Source organism: Alligator sinensis, unplaced genomic scaffold, assembly GCF_000455745.1.
Source record: "Alligator sinensis unplaced genomic scaffold, ASM45574v1 scaffold417_2, whole genome shotgun sequence".
Classification (NCBI taxonomy): domain Eukaryota; kingdom Metazoa; phylum Chordata; order Crocodylia; family Alligatoridae; genus Alligator; species Alligator sinensis.
Genome location: NW_005842456.1, coordinates 164971 through 185089, shown reverse-complemented (window position 1 = coordinate 185089; position 20119 = coordinate 164971). Strand labels below are relative to the sequence as shown.

General features: G+C 44.8%; 1 protein-coding gene across 3 annotated transcripts in view; it reads left to right on the top strand.

Moving 5' to 3' along the window:
- PDE7B (phosphodiesterase 7B) overlaps positions 1-20119 on the top strand; it is a 316789-nt gene that overhangs the window by 253107 nt on the left and 43563 nt on the right. For all 3 annotated transcript variants that reach the window (XM_025212336.1, XM_025212335.1, XM_025212337.1), the window contains 3 exons: positions 10637-10788; positions 12757-12820; positions 16271-16366. In XM_025212336.1, coding sequence (XP_025068121.1) covers positions 10637-10788; positions 12757-12820; positions 16271-16366 — 312 coding nt within the window. The remainder of the gene's footprint in view (positions 1-10636; positions 10789-12756; positions 12821-16270; positions 16367-20119) is intronic.

The window sequence follows — 20119 nt, the reverse complement described above, 5'->3', positions numbered from 1 at the left end:
CTCTAGGGAACACCAGAAGGGCTCCCACCATGGGAGAATGCCGATTGGCAGGATGGGACATTTTCCCCGGGCAGGAACCCTCCCTGGCTGTCTGAGGCACCGGATGCTTTTCAGCACCTGCCACCTGAAAACCTGCCACTTACAAGGGAGAAGGTAGGCTGTTAAGTAATGGGCTCCCCTAAGGGTAGAGGTGCCCCGGGAAGCAGTCCTCTATTGCCCCTTGGCTGGAGAGCTTGCCTGTGAAGTTCTCCAGCCATAAGGCAGGAGGAATGTACATACAGTTCAGCTCCCAGACTGTTTCTACCATACATTTTTTCCAGTGGAAATGAACAAAAAGGGAGGAAAGAGGACCCAGGAAACGATAGACCCATTAGTCTTAACTCAGTCCTGGAGAAGCTCTTTGAGAAAATTATCCAGGACCACATCTGCAAGGGGCCAGCAGGGGAGTTTATGCTAGGGGCAATCAACATGGGTTCGTTATAGATGAATGTCAGACCAACCTGGTGGCCTTCTACGACCAAGTCACAAAAGCCTTGGACACAGGTGTCGTGGTGGATGTAGTCTTCCTGGACTTTAGGAAGGCCTTCGACACTGTCTCTCACCCTATCCTCATTAAAAAATTAGGCGTCTGTGGTGTCGATGCCTACACAGTCAGATGGGCCGCAAATTGGGTAGAGGACTGCACCCAGAGAGTGGTGGTAGATGGGTCATTTTCAACCTGAAGAGATGTGGGCAGTGGGGTCCCCCAGGGCTCGGTCCTCGGGCCCGCACCGTTCAACATCTTCATCAGCGATTTGGACGAGGGAGTGAAAAGCACCTTGTTCAAGTTCGCAGATGACACTAAGATGTGGGGAGAAGTGGGCATTCTAGAAGAGAGGGACAGACTACAACTAGATCTCAATAGGTTACAGAGGTGGGCAGATGAGAATAGGATGGGTTTCAATACAGACAAGTGCAAGGTGTTGCACCTGGGGAGGAAGAACCAGCAGCATACCTACAGCCTGGGGAACTCCCTTCTCGTCAGCACAGAGGCAGAGAAGGATCTTGGAGTCACTATTGATTCCAAGATGAACATGGGCCGCCAATGTGAGGACACGGTCAGGAAGGCTAACCACACTTTGTCATGCATCCATAGATGCATCACGAGCAGGTCCAAGGAAGTGATCCTCCCCCTCTATATGACATTGGTCAGGTGACAGTTGGAGTACTGCATCCAGTTCTGGGCGCTGCGCTTCAGGAGAGATGTGGACAGCATTGAGTGGGTCCAGAGGGCCACTCGCATGATAGGGGGCAGCAGGGCAGGTCCTACGAGGAGGTTACGGGACCTGAACCTGTTCAGCCTCCACAAGAGAAGGCTGAGAGGGGATCTGGTGGCCACCTATAAACTTGCAAAGGGGGACCAGCAGACTATGGGAGAGTCCCTGTTCCCCCGAGCACTACCAGGGGTAACAAGGAACAGTGGCAATAAGTTGACTGAGAGTAGATTCAGGCTAGATATCAGGAGGCACTACTTCACTGTCAGGGTGGCTAGGAGCTGGAACCAACTTCCAAGGGAAGTGGTGCTTGCCCCTACCCTGGGGGTCTTCAAAAGGAGGCTAGACAGCCACCTAGCTGGGTTTCCTGCCCGTGGCAGGGGGGCGGACTAGATGATCTGCTTAAGTCCCTTCCAACCCTACCAACTATGAAACATCTGTATGTAGCCTTGTACATAAATATGTCCTGTCTGTAGCAGAGATTTTTTCACCAATTGTGCTAGGTAAAACTTCAGTAGGATATGTTGATGTGTACCCCTAAGGGTAATACAGATGCTGCTCTTGTGGATAAACAGAAAAACATCCAGAAGGCATAAGAGCAATTAAATAAGGATCATCACAAATCCCATCTGATGTTTTAAGGGTATAAAACAAAAGCCCTGCTTATTTGTATTTTAGGTTCATTTCAGAACCGCATACACTTGCCAGATCCTGTCCCACATTCCCCTTTGCAGCTTTATAATGTCAATATTTTTGTCTCCATACAGATTTTCACCTATAACTGTGGTTTAAGTGTAAAGAAACCTGCATAGACACCTTGGGCACCTATATAAGTGCTGGATGTCTGCTCTGACGTGCTATTTAGCACGCGTCAGAGCAGACTTGATTAACTGAGTCTGCTGGAGCATGATAGCTAATGCGCTACAGCAGCCTGTGTTGTATCTATTCAGCATCCCATGCTTCAAAATGGTGACAGGGGCACTTGAAGTAAAATTTGTAGAACAAACTTTAGTTCAAGCACCTTTGCTGCCATTTTGAAGTGCAGGACACTGAATACATGTGATGCTGCAGGCACTTTAATTAGACTGGCTCTTGGAGCTGCTCTAATTAAAGCAACCCCTCCCCCCTTCACTGTGTATTGATGCCCCTTATGATCTGAGTCATTTGTGTCTTGTACCTCATTTTACTCTTAATTACAACTAGATGTCATTCATACATTGTACTTTAACTTGTTATATGGCTTAATCAAGATCCTTTAGCCAGATGGTAAATGTCAGAAATGTAAAGAAAATGGTAAACTCAGGGTATAACCTTAAATGCCTTGTGTAAAATCTTAATCTTTAACTCCTATTTGCTTTTAGGCCTTTACCAAAATTTGGTAATCTCTGCACAGCTGGTGAGCGGAGAATGGAATTCTAACTTGAAATTAAAATTCCCTCTTTTTGCTACTTTAAAATCATCTCCTTTGTATTGTTTAAACATAATTTTTGTTCCTCGGTTTTGTTAGATCTCTCTTTGGCTCAAAAGTATGATGGCTAGAGGAAAAGTAGAGAAGGAAAAAATGCGACAGACAATATAATTAAACCAAGGAGGCTGTGGTTTGGTTTGTTTTAGTGTGTCACACAACCAAATCTATTGGCGAATCAATTGTTAATCCAATTTACCCAAGATGCCAACATTTTCAAGTGCTTTTTAGACAAGGGTGTATCAGTAAGTAGTCTATAAATGTGACATAACTGACATTGGATTTAAGACCATTTTACAACCTGATAATGCAGTTGATTAGATTGTTATTATTGGGAGTGTCTACATGTGACACTCCGTCACCATAGCAATGCACTATGGCATCGTAGCTCATCGCTAGAACAACATAGAGTTGGTGGGCACAAACCAAGATGCTGAGGCTACATCACCATAGCAATGAGCTACGTCATTATAACGCATCACTACAGCAACGTAGCTGCTAAAAATAACCATTTTTAGCTGTGGCAGCCATTACTGCACTATTACTGTGCCATCGTTTAATGCTTCCTAAAGAAAATATTAAATGATGGCACTGTAACAACTGCACTGGGGGTGAGGGGGAGAATCACATGTAGATGTGCCCATTCTTGATATATTATTCTTAAAATTTACTGATCAGCACTAGTTTTAAAACAAGTGTACTTTTAAAGAGCATATGCATAGCTTATATAGGACTTCCTGTTAAAGAGCTTGCTCTTCAAAATTCATCTGACAATATGCTCTAAGAATATTATGAATTTCCTCTTATTAGAAAGAAACCATGGAGTGCACTCAGGTATAATAGATTATAGTGAGTAAAATTTTCTTGTAATATTTTGTAATAGAATTGAGCCAGAGACTGTGGAAATGTGGTGTGTTTACTACTTAATAAATTGACTACTACATTGAGCAGACACATGACATGCAACACTCTACGTAGCAAATCATTTAAATCCAGGGTAAAGTTGCTCCTTGACAACAATAACAGGCATTCCTCCAACAGGCAGTGAAATGATTCTAACTTTAAATGGTGAGAGAATTTAAGCCGATTGCTGCTACATCATGTCTGAAGAATTCTGCCACAGTTATGCTATTACTTTTTGCTCTTTTGACAGTACCTATGGCCAGATTCTATTCTACCTATATGCATCTGAGTGATTCTTATTTCACTTCATTCCAGTCCTAAAAATCCATTAATACATCTACTTATATAATACACTATCTTCTGACCCAAAGCAGTGAGTAGGAGAAGGACCCACATTGCTTTTGCAATAACTAACTTTTCCAGGGACTTCAGCAGGGTGGGAAAGAATTGCATATAGACTCCTAAGTCTACTTGCATGCCTAATGGGTGGAATACATTCTGGACCCTGGTGTTTAGTAGCACTTTCTGCTGCAGCCACGTTTCTTTGCACTTCTAAATTGTTAAGACTCCTGGGAATATTTGGAGCAATTTCCTGTTCAATAGAATGGTAAGGCTTAGGCATTTACTATTCATACTCAATGTCCTCAGCAAAGTATATGTTATCTTTGTACTCTAATCTTGTACCTGTTAGTAGCTGTAGGGTACAGACACAAATGACCATTTTTGCCTGATCTGGCCACAGAAAGCAGTCTATAGCCGTGATCAAACACAAGGCTGCAGACTTCTTCAAAAATGGCTGATCAGGTGAAAATCTGAACCCTCATTGCATGAGGGTTCAGCTGAAGATGTTTCAAAACAGAGCATCTTCTGTACCTTCTATCTGCACTGCCTCCCAGCCTGTTCCTATTTTCAGAATGGGAGGGGAGAATGAGAGCAGAGGGACTTCAGTCTGTGGGGTTTTCAGGCGTCCCTGGAGGGTGGGGTAGATGTATTGGGGCTCCAATTCACCCACTCCACCCTCCAGTGCCAGCTGGGGAACCCCTAGAATGAGCTCCCTCTGCTCCCTTTCCCCCCTCCCATTCTGAAAACAGCACAGGCTAACAGGGAGGAGGAGCCATTGCCAGGGGAAACCAGCAGCAGGCTCGCATCCAGCAGCTAGATTCCCCTCCTCCTCCCAGAACCAACAGTGAACTTCTGTTTGGTCTGGGGATCGCTGCAATTCAGAACGCTTCCTGTGAAGTGTTCTCAGTTACAGTGGGGAGCTGCACTTCTGTCTGTGCCCTGAATGTTTTGATAACTGTTGCATCACATGAGGTAGAAACTCCACTCAGAAAGCACTCAAAGTGCACATTTTAACATTATTAATCATTTAGGCCAGGGCTCTCCAACTGGCAACCCATGGGTCACATGTTGCCCACAAGGGATTCACATACTAATCATGGGCTCCTGGCTGGACATCGTTCCTGTCAATGCTTCTGATGCAGTGATGGCTGAAGACTCCGAGCTCCCCCTTCCTTCTTGGCTCCCATTCCTTCACCCCACTAAGGGCAGCACAGCAGGAGGGGGCCAGCGCATACACACTGCATGTGCAGTCGGGAAGGGGACTGAGGTACTGCGCTTTATGTGCAGTGGACAAGAACTGAGCTGCCTATGATGCACGTGGCAGCAGAGGAGGATGCATGCAGCAGGGAACCAGCACTGTGCACCTGGTTAAGGGCAGCAAGGGGCGCCTGTGCATCTGGAGAGTCTGCTGCCTGTAGGCTGTGCAGCCCCCAGCCACCGAGAAGTTGGACAGCCCTCGGCTAGACCACCGCAAACCTATGAAATGTGTGTATTTCTTTCCAAAACTGGTACAGATTTTATCAGATGCTAAAATTAGTATCTAAAGATACTATCTAGTATTAATATCTAAAGGGTACCTAAAGGGTGCCACAAAAGTATTTAAATGCCTATTTTCAACTCCCATAAAAGTGATAAAGAGAGTCAAATTTGAATTTCACATCTGAACTAACACTCAGCACAAATACAAAGTGAAATAAGCAAAATAGTAGTGAGAGATGTCCTTAGCACACATTTATTTTCCTACAGATCTACTCTATACAGAAGATTTAGTGAGGTACAATACAACTTCTTATCTCAAACAACCATAATCTTTCCTCAAAAGAAGTGCTTCATTTACAGATAATTCCTTGTAAACTCCATCTTAAAAAAAAAAAAAAAAAAAAGTCTTAATCCCATTTGCTGGTAATAGCTGACCAATTTCCCTCTTACATTTGGTCTTCAATTTACATTTCCTATGGAATGGAAACATCAAAACTGACTATAAATGAAATGCTGAAAAATGCAAAAATGAAACAACATGTGTGTCTTCAATATTATCCTTTTATAGTAATCATACAGGTTACTTCTAACAGTAAGAAGGGAAACAAATGCCAAGCTAAGTTAAATTCCTCATGAAAACTATTAGGTTTTCCTTCTCATATTTAGCCATGCATGGCTGTGTACAGACATTCAAAAAGCCCAAGGCAAAATTGATCCAATCTACATGGGTTTGCATAGGTGGAGGGAGAAAAAATTATTTGAGAGGGTTGCACGTGCATGCCCCCCCCCCCCCCCAGCAGGTGAGTCTGTGGGGGAAGGGGCAAGGGGAGCCAGTCCTGTCCTCTGCCACCCAAACACCATGCCTCGTGCCTACCTAGCTGCATTCCTATGCAAGCTGGCACAGCCCCAGGGAGCAGGGGCCCTCCCTCCTTCCCCATGCAGCAGGGAAAAAGGGGTCCCACAGAAGGAAGAACCAGGCCCTCCAGAGCCCCAGCAAACTACAGGTGGCAGCAGGAGGCCCTTAGTGGAACTGCAGGAATCACAATTGTAGGAATCATGCCCGGGTGGCTGCAACTGCTGCCTGCAACCCGTTGGAGCTCCGAGGGGCCCAGTCCCACCTCCCCACCTAGGGACATTTCATAAACACAGAAAATTCCTGAGCTACAGATGTTCCCTTTCCCCCACCCCACCTACAGCTGACAGCTCAGAGCTGCTGAACATGGCTGAGGCTAGCAAGCCACCTTGCGAGGGGTAACCACAGCAGGGAAGCCATAAAGGGTCCTGGGATGTCAGGGACCTAACCTGAGTCCAGAGGGGATCAGGTACTGAAGTTTGATAGACCAGTTTAACCTAAATCGGTTAAGTCTGATACTACATGCTTCCAGGTTTACCTTAGACCAGGTTCTGCCATTTTTAAACCTGTGCACTTTGAACTTGTATTCTGTTATAGATATAGACCGGTTTCTGACCACTTAAACCAGGAAAAGTGTAATGTCTGTACCTGGCTTATGAAAACCTCAGGTTCCAATGGAGCATTCTTTTAGGAAAGCAAACTGGTATTTTTGTCAGTAGAGCACATTTCTGTTGTATAGCTCAAATAAGATATTACCCTTTGATACACTTTGCAAAACTGGGAAACTAAAAGTTTACTTGAGTTGTAATTTACATTACTAGGCTCAGTGCACAGGGAAAACAATGAACAATATCACAGACACTAGTTTTTGGCAAAATGGGTCATGTTTTTTGCACATTGAAAATGCATCCTTAAGTCAGATTTAGGTAGCTAATGGAGTTTTGCTTCTGTTAATTTATCATTACAGCAGGCTCAAGCAGACTATATTGCAAAGGCTGCACACTGTGAAAGTCAACATCTCTGCCAGGAAACTCCTTATTAAGAGGCACTGTAAACCTCTTATAAACTGCAGCCATGCAGAGAAGGCTTCTGGGTGCATACACTGAAGAGCAGGCAATTTTCTTTCTGACCATGAGAACTGAATTCTATTGCTGATTCACAATGAACACTACAGGGCCACTCATGCTACCATGGTGATGGCATGGAAGTTCATGAACTCCGGTTCACTTATTATTTACCATCCAAGACCACACTACTCACACATTCATGGGAAAGAGACACCTGTTTTTTTAACCACACATGACCTCACACAGAATCAAAGCAAACTGTCATAAAAGAAGACGGCATTAAACTGAATCAAAATTAGGTATACAAGGTTTCCTGGCAAATCTAACATTAGAGACAAATGGGGGAAAGTGCAAAGAAAACTACAAACAGATGCTACAGATGGAAAAATTCATTCAGAAACATATCTAGCTCTTTCAACTTCCAAGCCTGACACAGTCTGGCTTCAATTCTATTCCACAAGAGATTGAGTAGATCAGAATTTCCCTATGTCCCATTTCCATTTTGAGATGGCTGAATATATATACTTTCATTACAATCCAACAGTAATTAGAAGCATGATTTGTTACCAAAAGCTGGGAGTTTTGTCATATCCAGTTTCCTTAGATTTGTCCCACAACATCAAAAAGTTAGTCAGGCTTTTTATGCTGTAACATCCCTTCCTGATATGGAACTCAGGCCCCTGGCAGATGCTAATATAATTGCATGGTTGGGATCAGAGGAATTTTATGCCCAGTTCCAAAAACTGCATGTCCTGCCATGCTAGACGTGCACCATTAACGCATTCTCTAAATAACAATGAGCCTCAAACAAATTCTTGTGGGCTTATCAGTATATAATATCAACTTCCTAAATAGTGTGTACAAAGAATATTCAGCACTGGAGGAGGCCTTTCCTCACAGTATCATTCTCTCTGTCTATTCTCTCTCCTGGATGCACTGCATTTTACCAACCTAAGTGTAAGATTAGATTACACATTACAATTAGATCATGTTAAGAGCACTTAAAACTAGAATGACTACACATTAAGGCTCATTAACAAGTGCTAAGTACCCTTTAGGCATCTTAAATTTACAGCACTTCAGGCAAGGTTTATCTTTGAGCTGTGCTACCTAGCTTCCTGTCTGAGTGTTCACCTGAAATAAAAATCACTAATTTCAAATCCCACAGTATTCCATGAGGTGCTGGTTCCAGGCAGACTAGCTATCATCCAGACCTATACTGACAGCTAGGAGGGGGGGCGTATCAGGGGGCAGAGGGGGGGATCCGAGGGCTGATGGGGGTCACAGGGCAATTTGGGGGCAAAGCAGAATATCTAAGCAGTGGGGTGGGGAGGCTCTTCCCCCCTGCTTCCTCTCCAGTCTATACTGTGACTAGGGGGCCAGAGAGCAGGGCAAGCATGGAGCAAACTTGCAGCCCCTAGCCATACCCCTGCTCACCAGCCCTCTAGCAGCAAGTCTGAGCAGTGCCCATTGGAGAAGGTATTAACCCCAGATATGTGACTGATCACGAGCACTGATTAGCCTCAGCACAGACCAACGTTCCTTAGAATTAGCACCCGCTAACTCTAACATAATCTCACTCAAGCAAATGGGAATCCCAAAGGGACTCCTGAACTCATAACTCTTGTATAGGGACCTACCGAATTCATGGCGGAAGTGGGGTATACTGTGGCTCCTTTAATCTTGCAGGTTTCCTCATGCCTGCTGATTGGTGGAGGGGCCCTACTTGTGGCTCCCTCCTGATCAGTGGGGAAGTGAAAACTGCAGTTTTAAATATGGTGCTGTTTTTGCCTCCCACATCTGATTGGCTGAGGGGCCCCGGACAGCCCTGCTGTTTGCTGCTGACTGGTGGGAAGGCAAAAACAGCACCATGTTTAAAACCATGGTTTTAGCTTCCCTGCTGATCAGAAGGGAGCGGTGAGGTCCTCCACTAATGAGCAGCAAGGGTGGGGGGCAAGGGACAAGGTGCACACAGGGGAACATGCAAGATTAAAGGAGTTGCCGCACACTTTTCTTCCAGCATGAATTTGGTAGATCCTTACTGTTCTACCTCAGTGAAGGCAGTGGGCAGGTGGGAAAAAGGAATTATGTAAAATAGCATGTTCTCTCTTATCTAAAGGGGTGAAACAAGATGCCCCATTAACTGCTCATTACAGACCATAAATTACCTGCATCCGTCAGCTGCTATTGCTGCTTTGGCCACAGCATGGGTCCCTGAGCAGCTACCATGCTGGCACCCCTGTTGTATGTTGGCACCCAGGTGCCCTACTTGCCCACCCTTAGTTATGTTACTGATCTGTAGGGTTATTTATACATCATCACATCAAATCTGTCTCTGTTGTATCTTGGTTTTACCTTACTCACTTTTCAAAACAGCAGTGAAAATTATTTTAAGTGTTATTTGTCATCTTTATTGCAGATTGGCCAATAAGATACACTGCTCTGTACCTATACCTCTCTATTACTGTAGTACCTAAATGCCTTACTCTTGTAGTTTAGCCTTGCAACACCCCTGCTACATAGGGAAGGAATATCATCCCCATTTTCCAGATGAGAAATTGAGGCACATTGAGAAAAAGAGACTTATTCAAGACATCCATGGTAGTACAGGGATTTGAACCTAGGTCTTTCAGTTCCTAACCTGCTGCCATAACCAGAGATCTACTTAAATTGTGATGAGATGAAACTCTTTTCACAGGTTGGTTGCAGCATAAAGAGCAAATTTTGTGGATATGCTCCACCATCCCCTCCCATCAGCACTACTTAGTGGAGAAGCCCTAACAGGACAAGAAGGATGTGGGGGCAGCTACCATCTTGTATGCTGCCCCTCATGCTGCCCCACCAGCCAGTGCTTTCACCCCATGGGTGGGCTGCAAAGCTGGGCCACAGCAACAAGGACTACTGGCTCCCACTTATTTTTATTACATTTTTTTTCCAAGTTGATTTCATGGACAGTACTGGATATCACAATTTCCGTGAAATCCATGAAATCAGGAATTGAGTAGACCCCTACCTGTAACCATTTGGGCTCTATTTTCTGTCTGTGATACATCGCTACACTGTTATTTCTAAAACGAAAGGGGAAACTCTTCTATGCATTGCTACGAGATATGGTGTACCACCACATCTCAGCAGCAGAGAATATGGTACTGTGAATTCTTGCAAGGTCGAGAGAAGAGATTCGTAATTATGGAATTTTTCTATTTTTTAAACAATGGAGAAAGTTGTTCTTGACCTTTTGCATGATGGGTTCTGTACTAATTGCTTTTCACAGGTACAACACACTCGGGGGAACTTGGCACCAAGAAAAAGGTGAAAAGACTGTTAAGCTTTCAGAGGTATTTCCATGCATCCAGGCTGTTGTGTGGAATTGTACCACAAGCCTCTCTGTACTTACTGGATGAAGACTACCTGGGGCAAGCAAGGGTAAGTCCTACCTCCTCCCACTCCTTGGAAACAGCCTGCCACTGAATGTAATTTTATAACTCGCCCTTCAAAAAAGCAACTGGGTGGGTGAACAGGCTGAAATGGCCCACTTTCATTCCCACCCTCCCCCTAAACTGTGAACTACTTTTCTGTGGGTTTTATTTTTATAAATTTAAGGAGCTAGTCTCAGAGCAACAAGAAAATGTCTAAACCTAATCCCAACATTTCAGATGAGTCCAGTTCAAATGACAGCCTGGATTTGTTAATAGACAGAGTTATAATTTGTATGCCTTTCACCCTGAATTATCCCCAAGTGAACAACAAATGTAAACTGATCTAAAATTATACACAGGATTATTTAATCTGCTAGCAGAATGTAGCTACCTGTGAGTTGAAATGTAGCAGCTATATATAGCGGGCCATAGCAACCATCCACCACATTAGGCCGGCAACTGCAAGGGATCTCATGATAGGCAAAATATAATCACCTGATTCTGCAGCTTTTCCTCAAGATGAGTAATACTTATTGAGATGAGTAGTCCAATTGGTACCAGTAAGATTGCTCACAGGGCATGTCTACACATGCAATTAATATGAAGCAATAAACTCCAGAGCTTATTGCTTATTGTTCCAGAGTTTATAGCTCCTGGGCATATCCAGCTGGGTCATACCAGCCCCAGCTAGCAGGAGGCCTGCCAGGCTAGGGCTTCTCCCCATCAGTTCAACATGCTGTGGAGGGGCTGACTGGGGAACAAGGTGCTCCCATACAGAGCTAGCCAGCAGGCAGCTTCCATAATGAAGCAGCTTCACCCAGCTGGCCCCAGCCAGCTAAGGCAGCATCTACACGTGTGCTGCTTCAGAGTCAAAAACTCTGCAGCAGGATAGTACTTGTATTTACAAATACTAGGCTGCTGAGGAGTTAATTCAGTTATTCCAGCCTAACAGGGGTGCACGTGTAGACACTGATATGTTTACTGCAGAGCTAATTAGTCTACACCACCGTAAATGTCTTTTGTAGATGCACCCTTAGTGCAAAAAAGGGTGTTTGCACATTTGACTGCTTCTAATTAAGTATGTGGATGGCTGGTGGGAGAACAAAATAAAGACATTCTAGGCACATCTACACGTTCATTAATCCACTGTAGTAACTGATCATTAAGTTTAGTACTTGTATAACCAAGTACTAAATCAATGCACAGTAATTAGCACAGTAGCATGGGCTTTTTAGTGATGCTAACTCCGCAGTAGCCTAATACTATTGCACAGTAGTGTATTAGCATGGTTTTGCTGTGACATGCTACTGCGCAGTATTAGGCTACTGCACAATTAGCATCTCATATAGACACACCCTGTTTAATGCACTTGTTCCAGATCCAGTAGCCTGAATGTAATAAGCTAATTGTGTAAAACTGTATATCTGGTAGGGGCAGTGTTAGAGTCCTCTCTGTAATCATATATGCTTCATATAAGCCAAAGTTTTCCCAGGATCATGCCTATTTGTGTGGATTTTTAAATACAGTGCAGGAATTCTGGCTCATATCATAACAGCAGGTAAGAAAAAAATCCCCTGGAGGACTCAGGCTATATTAAACTGTGAAGCTGTGGGAATATTGCAGAATTTGTGTTGCAAGATGGATCATTGAGAAAATGTTTTCCTTGGTTTTACAATTTTTTCAGCTTCATTTAGAAAACATATTCTAAGTTGTTCCATTTACCCCAAGTGCTAGATTACTATCAGTTAAAAGGTCCAGAATATACTTCATGCAGCAGAGTAAAACTTGGCTTTTGACATCTAAGTCATTGATATATGAATCTAATTTCAAGTCTATCTGTGTAACTCTGTTGAGGATAATTTTGTAGTGGCAGCAAGTGCTTCTTAGGATTGATTGATGTGCAGTAGTAAATATTTTAGTGTCTGCTTTACAATCTGATATATTAGTCATTTTGATTTTCATATTTGATTTCCAGCATATGCTATCCAAAGTGGGAATGTGGGATTTTGACATTTTCTTGTTTGACCGCTTGACAAATGGTAAGTGTTTACAAAAAGGAAAAACAGAAAACCCCAAACATGTTTCTCATCATAAGAACCCTCTCATCTGTTTATTCTATGTATTCTTAACTAATTTTGCTGGATTCCTTGGACCATATGCTATTCTGCCTACTGGATGTCTAAGACTTAGCAGCAACGGGCGCATTCAGATGAGTGTAGTCGTGCGGTATATGGTGCTGCAAACACATTTGCAGTGCCACATACCGCACAGTCCGGAGCTCTCTGCACTGCAAGGGCACGCTGCCCAAGCATGCAATGCTCCATTTTGGGGGGTTTTTCCCACATTTTTTTTTGATCCCTGGATACCCCTAGCACAGGCATTCCCCAGGGACAAGAAGTGGTGGCACAAGGTGTGCCTATGCTTCTTGTCCCAGGAGAACGAATCATACATGCATGTCTGGATGTGCCCAACTTGTCCCAAAATAGGCATCTCAGATCAGGAGATTATTCTGTTCTGCCTGTGGAGGGGCATAGTTCTTTCACTCTCTCAGTGAGCAGACAAATGTGCTTCAATCACATCAAGAGCCAGTTCACTCAGGTGTCTACTAAGTCAATACACCTGACAGCAACATTGAGTTCCTTGTAAAGTAAGGCAAAGGGAGAAGGAGACACCTACCCCCCTTTTGTCCAGAGTCATATTATTTACCAGACCCCACTGCACCAGACCCCACACAGAGTGAGGTAGTTTGACCCCACCTCTCCCACTTACCAGAAAATTTCCCTGACCACTAGTATATAGATTAGGCAGGAAACATCCTCCACCCCTTCTGTTGATGCAATGGCAAGAGTGAAAGATTAATAGAGCCGGAAGAGTAAGCAAAAATGACAGCGAGAGGCTATCCTAGCCAGGGTGGGCACTCCTGCTCCCAGTACTGCTTATCCATTCTATCTAAAAATTATTTAATACAAAATGCATAACAGTATTGGGAGCAGAACCTAGGCTTCCATGGTTATGCCTACCTTTGTAGACCCCAGAGTCACACTCCTTCTTGCTGCTCTTTGCTGCTGTGATTCTTGGGCATTCCTTTCTGCCCAGTGGATCAGCTTCCAGAGGAAGGGTGGAAGATATCTTCAGTCCTGTCTAGCCCATATCTTGGTGGTTAAGCCACTTTTCTAGAATGTGAAATATGTTGGTTCAAACACCTTCAATCTGAAAGAGGCTTAGAACCAAGATCTCCCTGCTTTCTAAGCAAGTGACCTTACCCTTAGGATGGCAGGCAGAAGGTAGATGGGGCTTCCTCCTCCTCTCTCCTTTTTGAGCTGCTTCAAATATTGAGTGATGCTGTTACTGCACCATGATTTAGTACTTCCAAAAGAAAGCACTAAATCATGGCGCAGTAACAGCCCATACTGCACCGTACACATGGTGCATGGTTATTTTTAGCAGCTACTTCGCCGTAGTGGTGCACTATACCAGGGGAGCACATTGCTACGGTGAAGTAGCTGCTGGTCACTTGTAGATGCCCACGGATGCTGCGTTGACATAGCATGTTGCTATGTCAGTGTAGCATCACATGTAGATGCACCTGTAGTTACTTACAGCAGATTCTATTCTACCTACTGGGTGTCTGAGTGGATTTAGGCACCTAAGTGTGATGCTACCCCACCCAGTTCAAGTCCCTGAAAATCCCTTAATGCATCTGTTTGTGTAACACACCAATATCTGCCCTTTAGAGTCACAGAAAAGTAACAAGGATGAAAAGGACCCAGGGTGGAATAGATCACACATGGGCACCTAAGTACACTTATATGCCAAGTTAGTGAAGTAAATCTTGCCTTGGTATATTTTTTCTTTGTCTAAAAAAATGGTAATAGAATCACCCTTGGGTGCCTGAGTCCATTCAGACAGAGTAGTAAAAGAATTAGAATCTGGCCCTATATAGCAACAATGTTTAAATGTACCCCTTATAAACAAATCTAATCCATGTTTCTAATGGTCACCTTTTTGTTTATGTATCCTAAAATGATAGGCTGCTTGCAGACATTAAAAAAACAAACAAAAAAACCAACACCAAAACCTGTGCTTTACCAAAAAAAGCAGTGTGTTACTTCAATCTGGCTCTGCATGCCTCTAAAGATTGGGTGCTTCAGCAGGGCTTTTTGGCACTTTTATCTAAAGCAGAGTCAATCAGTTATTAGATAGAAGCTCTACTAGAGCGCCCTATCCTTACAGACTTCGGGTGAGCCAGATAGAAGTAACTTGCTGCCTCTTCTGGGTATGTGCGGGGCTCAGCATGGGAACATGCGGAGTTTAAAATAAAGCACTGTTGTTTTGGGGGTTTTTTGTTCTGTTTTGTTTTGTTTTTTTGAGGGGTACATCTGCAAGCAGCTATAATGACTTACTTTCAAATCATACCTTTTACCACAAAAAATCCACAAGGACTTTAACAACTTATTGTTCATTTCTTCTCATTCTAGTATACACTGGGCTTATGCCACCAGATACATTAACTTTAGGGACAGGCTTCATGTGCAGTGATGCTGCATTAATGTGAAATGCTCTTGGTCTCACTGTCCCTTACTTATATTAATCATCTGGAAAGGATGTTGATTCTTTTTTTATTCAATGAGAGCCATAACTATGAAAGCCAAGTAAAATATATCTGTGTCTGAATGTCTGCATTTGGTTATATATGCCTCCACATGGGAATTTAGGCAATACAGTAGTAGAGGGCATTGTCTCTCTGTATCACTGCTGTATTATCAAAGAGTTAAAGACATGTCTGTTTCCTCTGCATAAGCTCCTTCACTCATGAACCACAGGCACTAAGAAAAAAAATCCATTAACGCTTTCCCTATATCCAATTCTTTTTCATTATTTAAGTTTTCTTTCCTTTCTATAAACATGTCAAATGATTATTGTAGCCTTACAGCTGCCATTAGTTTTCCTACACATTCTAAATAACCACATCGCTCATCAGTATAATACCAGTTAGAGTTCAGTTTTGCCATGGCTACCTGTGCTGACCTCTTAGTGAGATCGGTGGGCACCTATACACGAACAGCAAGGCTGCTCCAATGGGCTGCAATTACAGCGTGTAAGAGCAGGCTTGATTAATCGAGTCTGCTGGAGCGTGGTAATTACTGTGCTCCAACAGACTCCAGCATCATGTGTATCAGTATCCCCAACGAGCTTTAGTCCTGCACTTAAAAATGGTGGCAGAAGTGCTTTAACTAAAGCTCGTCAAACTAAAGCTCCAGGTCAAGTTAGGATCAGGATCCTGGAGTTGTACGTGAGTAACGTGACTCTCTGGAATAAAGTTATTCATGTGCCTCAGTTAACCAGGATAAGTTCCCCACTGTGGATATGTTCACACAATTAGAAAACGGCCAAAATCTAAGTTGTGGTCAGGTGATGGTATGTCTTATTTGTCAGATGTTAAAGAAGTTAATGTCTTCATAAAAATATCCTTCCTATATATTTTTCAGGAAACAGTCTTGTAAGATTGCTCTGCCATCTCTTCAATGTGCATGGGCTTATTCATCATTTCCAGTTAGACATGGTGACATTACACAGGTTTTTAGGTAAGTGCCTTCTTCATCCTTCTCTTCAAAAGCACTTAACAGCATAGATAGGTTAAAAAGGACAGAACTGACTTGGTCTTCATAATGTTCTTACACACGTAGGCAAATGAACATTTTCTTGAAATATGTTCACAGAGTTTACAAGCAATAAGGATTCGGTCCAATGCCCATGGAAGGCAACAGAAAGACTTTGGATTGGCTTCAAAGCTGATAAAAGTTTCATCAGCTCAGATAAAGCTGCAGTGCTACTTTAAAGAAAACCAGTCCTGTTGCAATGCATACAGACACAGCTGGATACACGATGTAGCATCTAACCAAGAGCAAATGCAATTGTGGAACCATGTCATTATTTTAATGATTTAAAGCGCATTTGGCCAATGGCAACTAAGAGCTTATGTACAAGATTTAACAAATTATATCAAGGCATTTTGCACATAATTTGCACATGGGATAGCACTGATGAAAGCCATTGCTGCTGCCACCACAGCCAACAGAAATATAAGCCTCTGTGTTGTCAGAAAATCAAACAGAAGAAATCAGCCAAAATCAAATGAGTTCTTGCAGAGTGGCCTAAATGCAGCTGAATTCCAGTTTGTCAGACTGTTGAGAGAGAGTTCCAACGGTGGTGTCCCTCCAGTGAGAAACCACAGCTGCCACTACTGGAAAATGAAAATCCAGCACCAGATGCCAAGGTCCCAATCCAATTCTGTTATAAACCTAAGTGCACTTAGGCCCCTCATTGTGATCCTAATCTACCTTGCTCAAGTCCTTGAAAAATCATTAATGTGCCTACTTTTGTATAACACCATCATCACAGTCTTAAGAATTAACATACAAAAAGCAGTGAGCAGGAGGAGGGTCTATCCACCTTTTGTGTTAAGCCACCTTTTGTGTTGATTGTTCTTCAGGGAATAGGATCAGTCCACTTAGGTACTTATAGGTGGAATAGGATCAGGCCCCTAGAGTAGGGATGTCAATCTCATCAGGCCCCATAGGCTGAATGAGCATCCTTGAGCTGGTCTGCAGGCTGGACCAGGACTGACCCCCTGTGGAACAGCTGTGGCACCAGGTTCAGCCCATGTGCCACATGCAATCATTTTTCAGCATAGGTCATGTTTTTTAAGCCTCCTTATCACTTACGTTGCCCTCTTCTAGACTTTCTCCAAATTATCTATGTGACAGGGGTTGTCTTGGGGGTGGTCCAACCGTTGGCCGGCGCACCTGTCTAGGGCAGTCCATCTACCTAACTCAGCTACCATACCTTTATTGTAACTTAATAAGTAGTTGTTTATAAGGGCATAATACATGGTTCTGTACTGCCCCTACACCATGTCCCATGCTTCAGAGATGGTATCACTAAATGGCTCTGGCCCCACTCTATGCACTCCTGACATTTGGACCCCACCTGGATCCTTCCTACTCAGGCAGTCTAATCTCTGCCCTCATTCGGGACTGCAAAACTCCCTAAGCCCTTTTCCCTCTCAGCAGTGGCCCCCTCTGGGACCTTTGGCCACACAGGCCCTGGCCTTGCCTCTAGGCCAGTTGGTCTGGTCCTGGCCCCAGCATGGGCCAGTCAAGGTTACTCCTGGTGGGGTTTTGAGCTACTCGCCCTCACTCTTCTGTACGCGTCCACTTTCTCGGGCCTCTCCAAACAGCTCGCTCAATCACTATGGCCGGCTTATCCACCGTCCTTCAGGCCCACCTGTGCGGACCCTATTCTGTGCAGCCTACTCACCCTCACATGCCCCCTCACTGGGGCCACTACACTGCCCCTTCACCAGCACTAATAGGCCTTAGGCTCCTTGGGCCTCAGGCCTCTGGTGACATGCCTGGACTCCTCGCCTGTCTCCTCTATAGGGTAACCCACTAGGTTGTGAGGGCTGAGGCTATATGGCACCCCATACTCACCTTTCACTGGGGTGGCATTTCCTGGGGACCACCCTGCCACAGGCAACCCACACCATCCTCCCCAGCAGGGTATACTTTTAGGTAATTCCCCAGGACCAGGAACCTCCTCCATCCCCATAGTTCCTACCCTGAACCTCCAGATGTTCTGGGAGCAGCAGATCTCCAGCTGGGCAATGTTACTCCAGCGGCATCCCTACAGCAACTACCAGCTCAACTCTGAGGGCCTGTATTTATAGTGAGGCTGCCCAGCCCCATCCTCCAATCCAGGAGCCCTCTTGCGGTCATGTAATCACCTTGTTAGGCCACACTGCATCTACAGGCTGCTCCACAGCCTGCTTAAGCTTCTTAAAGTGGCAAGCTCCGAAGGTGTCCTGCCACAATCTACATCTTGCTTAGTGCCCAGAACTGACCACATGTACTCTGGCTAAGACCCTGACTCATGCTGAGTAAATTAAAATAGTCACATCCCGTATCATAACAACCCAGAATGGCATTTATCATTTTTGGAACAGCATCATATGTAGGTTCATATGCAGTTTATGTTCTCCTATAACCCCCAGATCCTCATTTGCATTACTGCTACCTTCTTATTTCCCATTTTGTATTTGTCTTTCTTAAATATTGTACTTTGTACTTCTCCTTACTGAATTTCATCCTGCTGATTTCAGGTCAGTTCTTCAATTTCCAAGGTCAGTTTTAATTCAGGTCTTGCCTATCAAAGTCCTTGCAGTATCTCCCAGCTTGATGTCATCCACAAATTTTATAAATGTACTTTCTTTTTCATCATCAAAGCCATTACTGAAAATGTTGACCTCTACCATACCCAAGACTGACCTTTTTGGATCAGAGAGATATAATTAGCAATGTTAGTCTGAAGACAAGCAGAAGTCAGGGATATATATACAGTGCTACTTTCTGAGACTCCCTTAGTATAATGCTGGCAAGGAGTACAGCCCATCTCTATTGCGCAGGGCTCTGCATGGCACACGTGCAGCTCCTGGCACTTGTGCATCACCAGGGGAAGCCCATGCGATGGAGCTGATTGGCTTCACCACTCCCTGACATGCAGGTCCCAGGACTCCACTGGAAGTGGAGGGGAACCCTGCCCCTGCCCCCTGCTTCCTGGCAGAGTCCTAGGACTTGCACAGCAGGAGGCAGAGAAGGCAGTCAGCTCCATTGCATGGGGTTTCCCCCAGTGGCATGCAAGTGCCAGGAGCTCCATGTGTGCCGCATGGAGCCCCACATGATAGAGGAGGGCTGGCCTGGCTGCACTCCTCACCACCACATGCAGTGCTGGCTGGAGCCACATGCCACTGGGCAGCACTGCCTGCACAGGCCACAAGTGCTCTGAGTTCCTGGCACTTGCTGCTGCTGCCACCAGTGGCAGGGGGAGTGCATGGGGAGTCCCCAAACCCCTCCACCCTCCGTCACACCCACACCCTGACCACCTGAGCTCTGTGCTCCCACCCCCGCTCCCAGGCTCCAGGCTTCACGCTGCCATCAGCCCCAGCCCCCATGCTTCATCCAGCTGCAGCTCTACCTCCCCTTGTCCCCGCCACTTCCCTACCTGGTACCTGGAGTGAGCGGGACACTGGGGAAGCTGAGCAGGTCCCCCAGTGGTTGCAGCAGTGACAGCAGCAGCCCCACCTGGAAGCTGCTGCTGGCTGGGTCAGGCCCCTCCACACACGAGGGTGGGAGTGAGGTATGTGAGCTTGATAGGGCACAATTAGGTGGTGGGCACCTGTGGGCTGGATCATAGAAGTAGGGTCGGAAGGGACCTTGTAGATCTTCAAGTCCGACCCCCTGCCTGGGCAGGAGGGAAACTGGGCTCAAGTGACCCCAGCC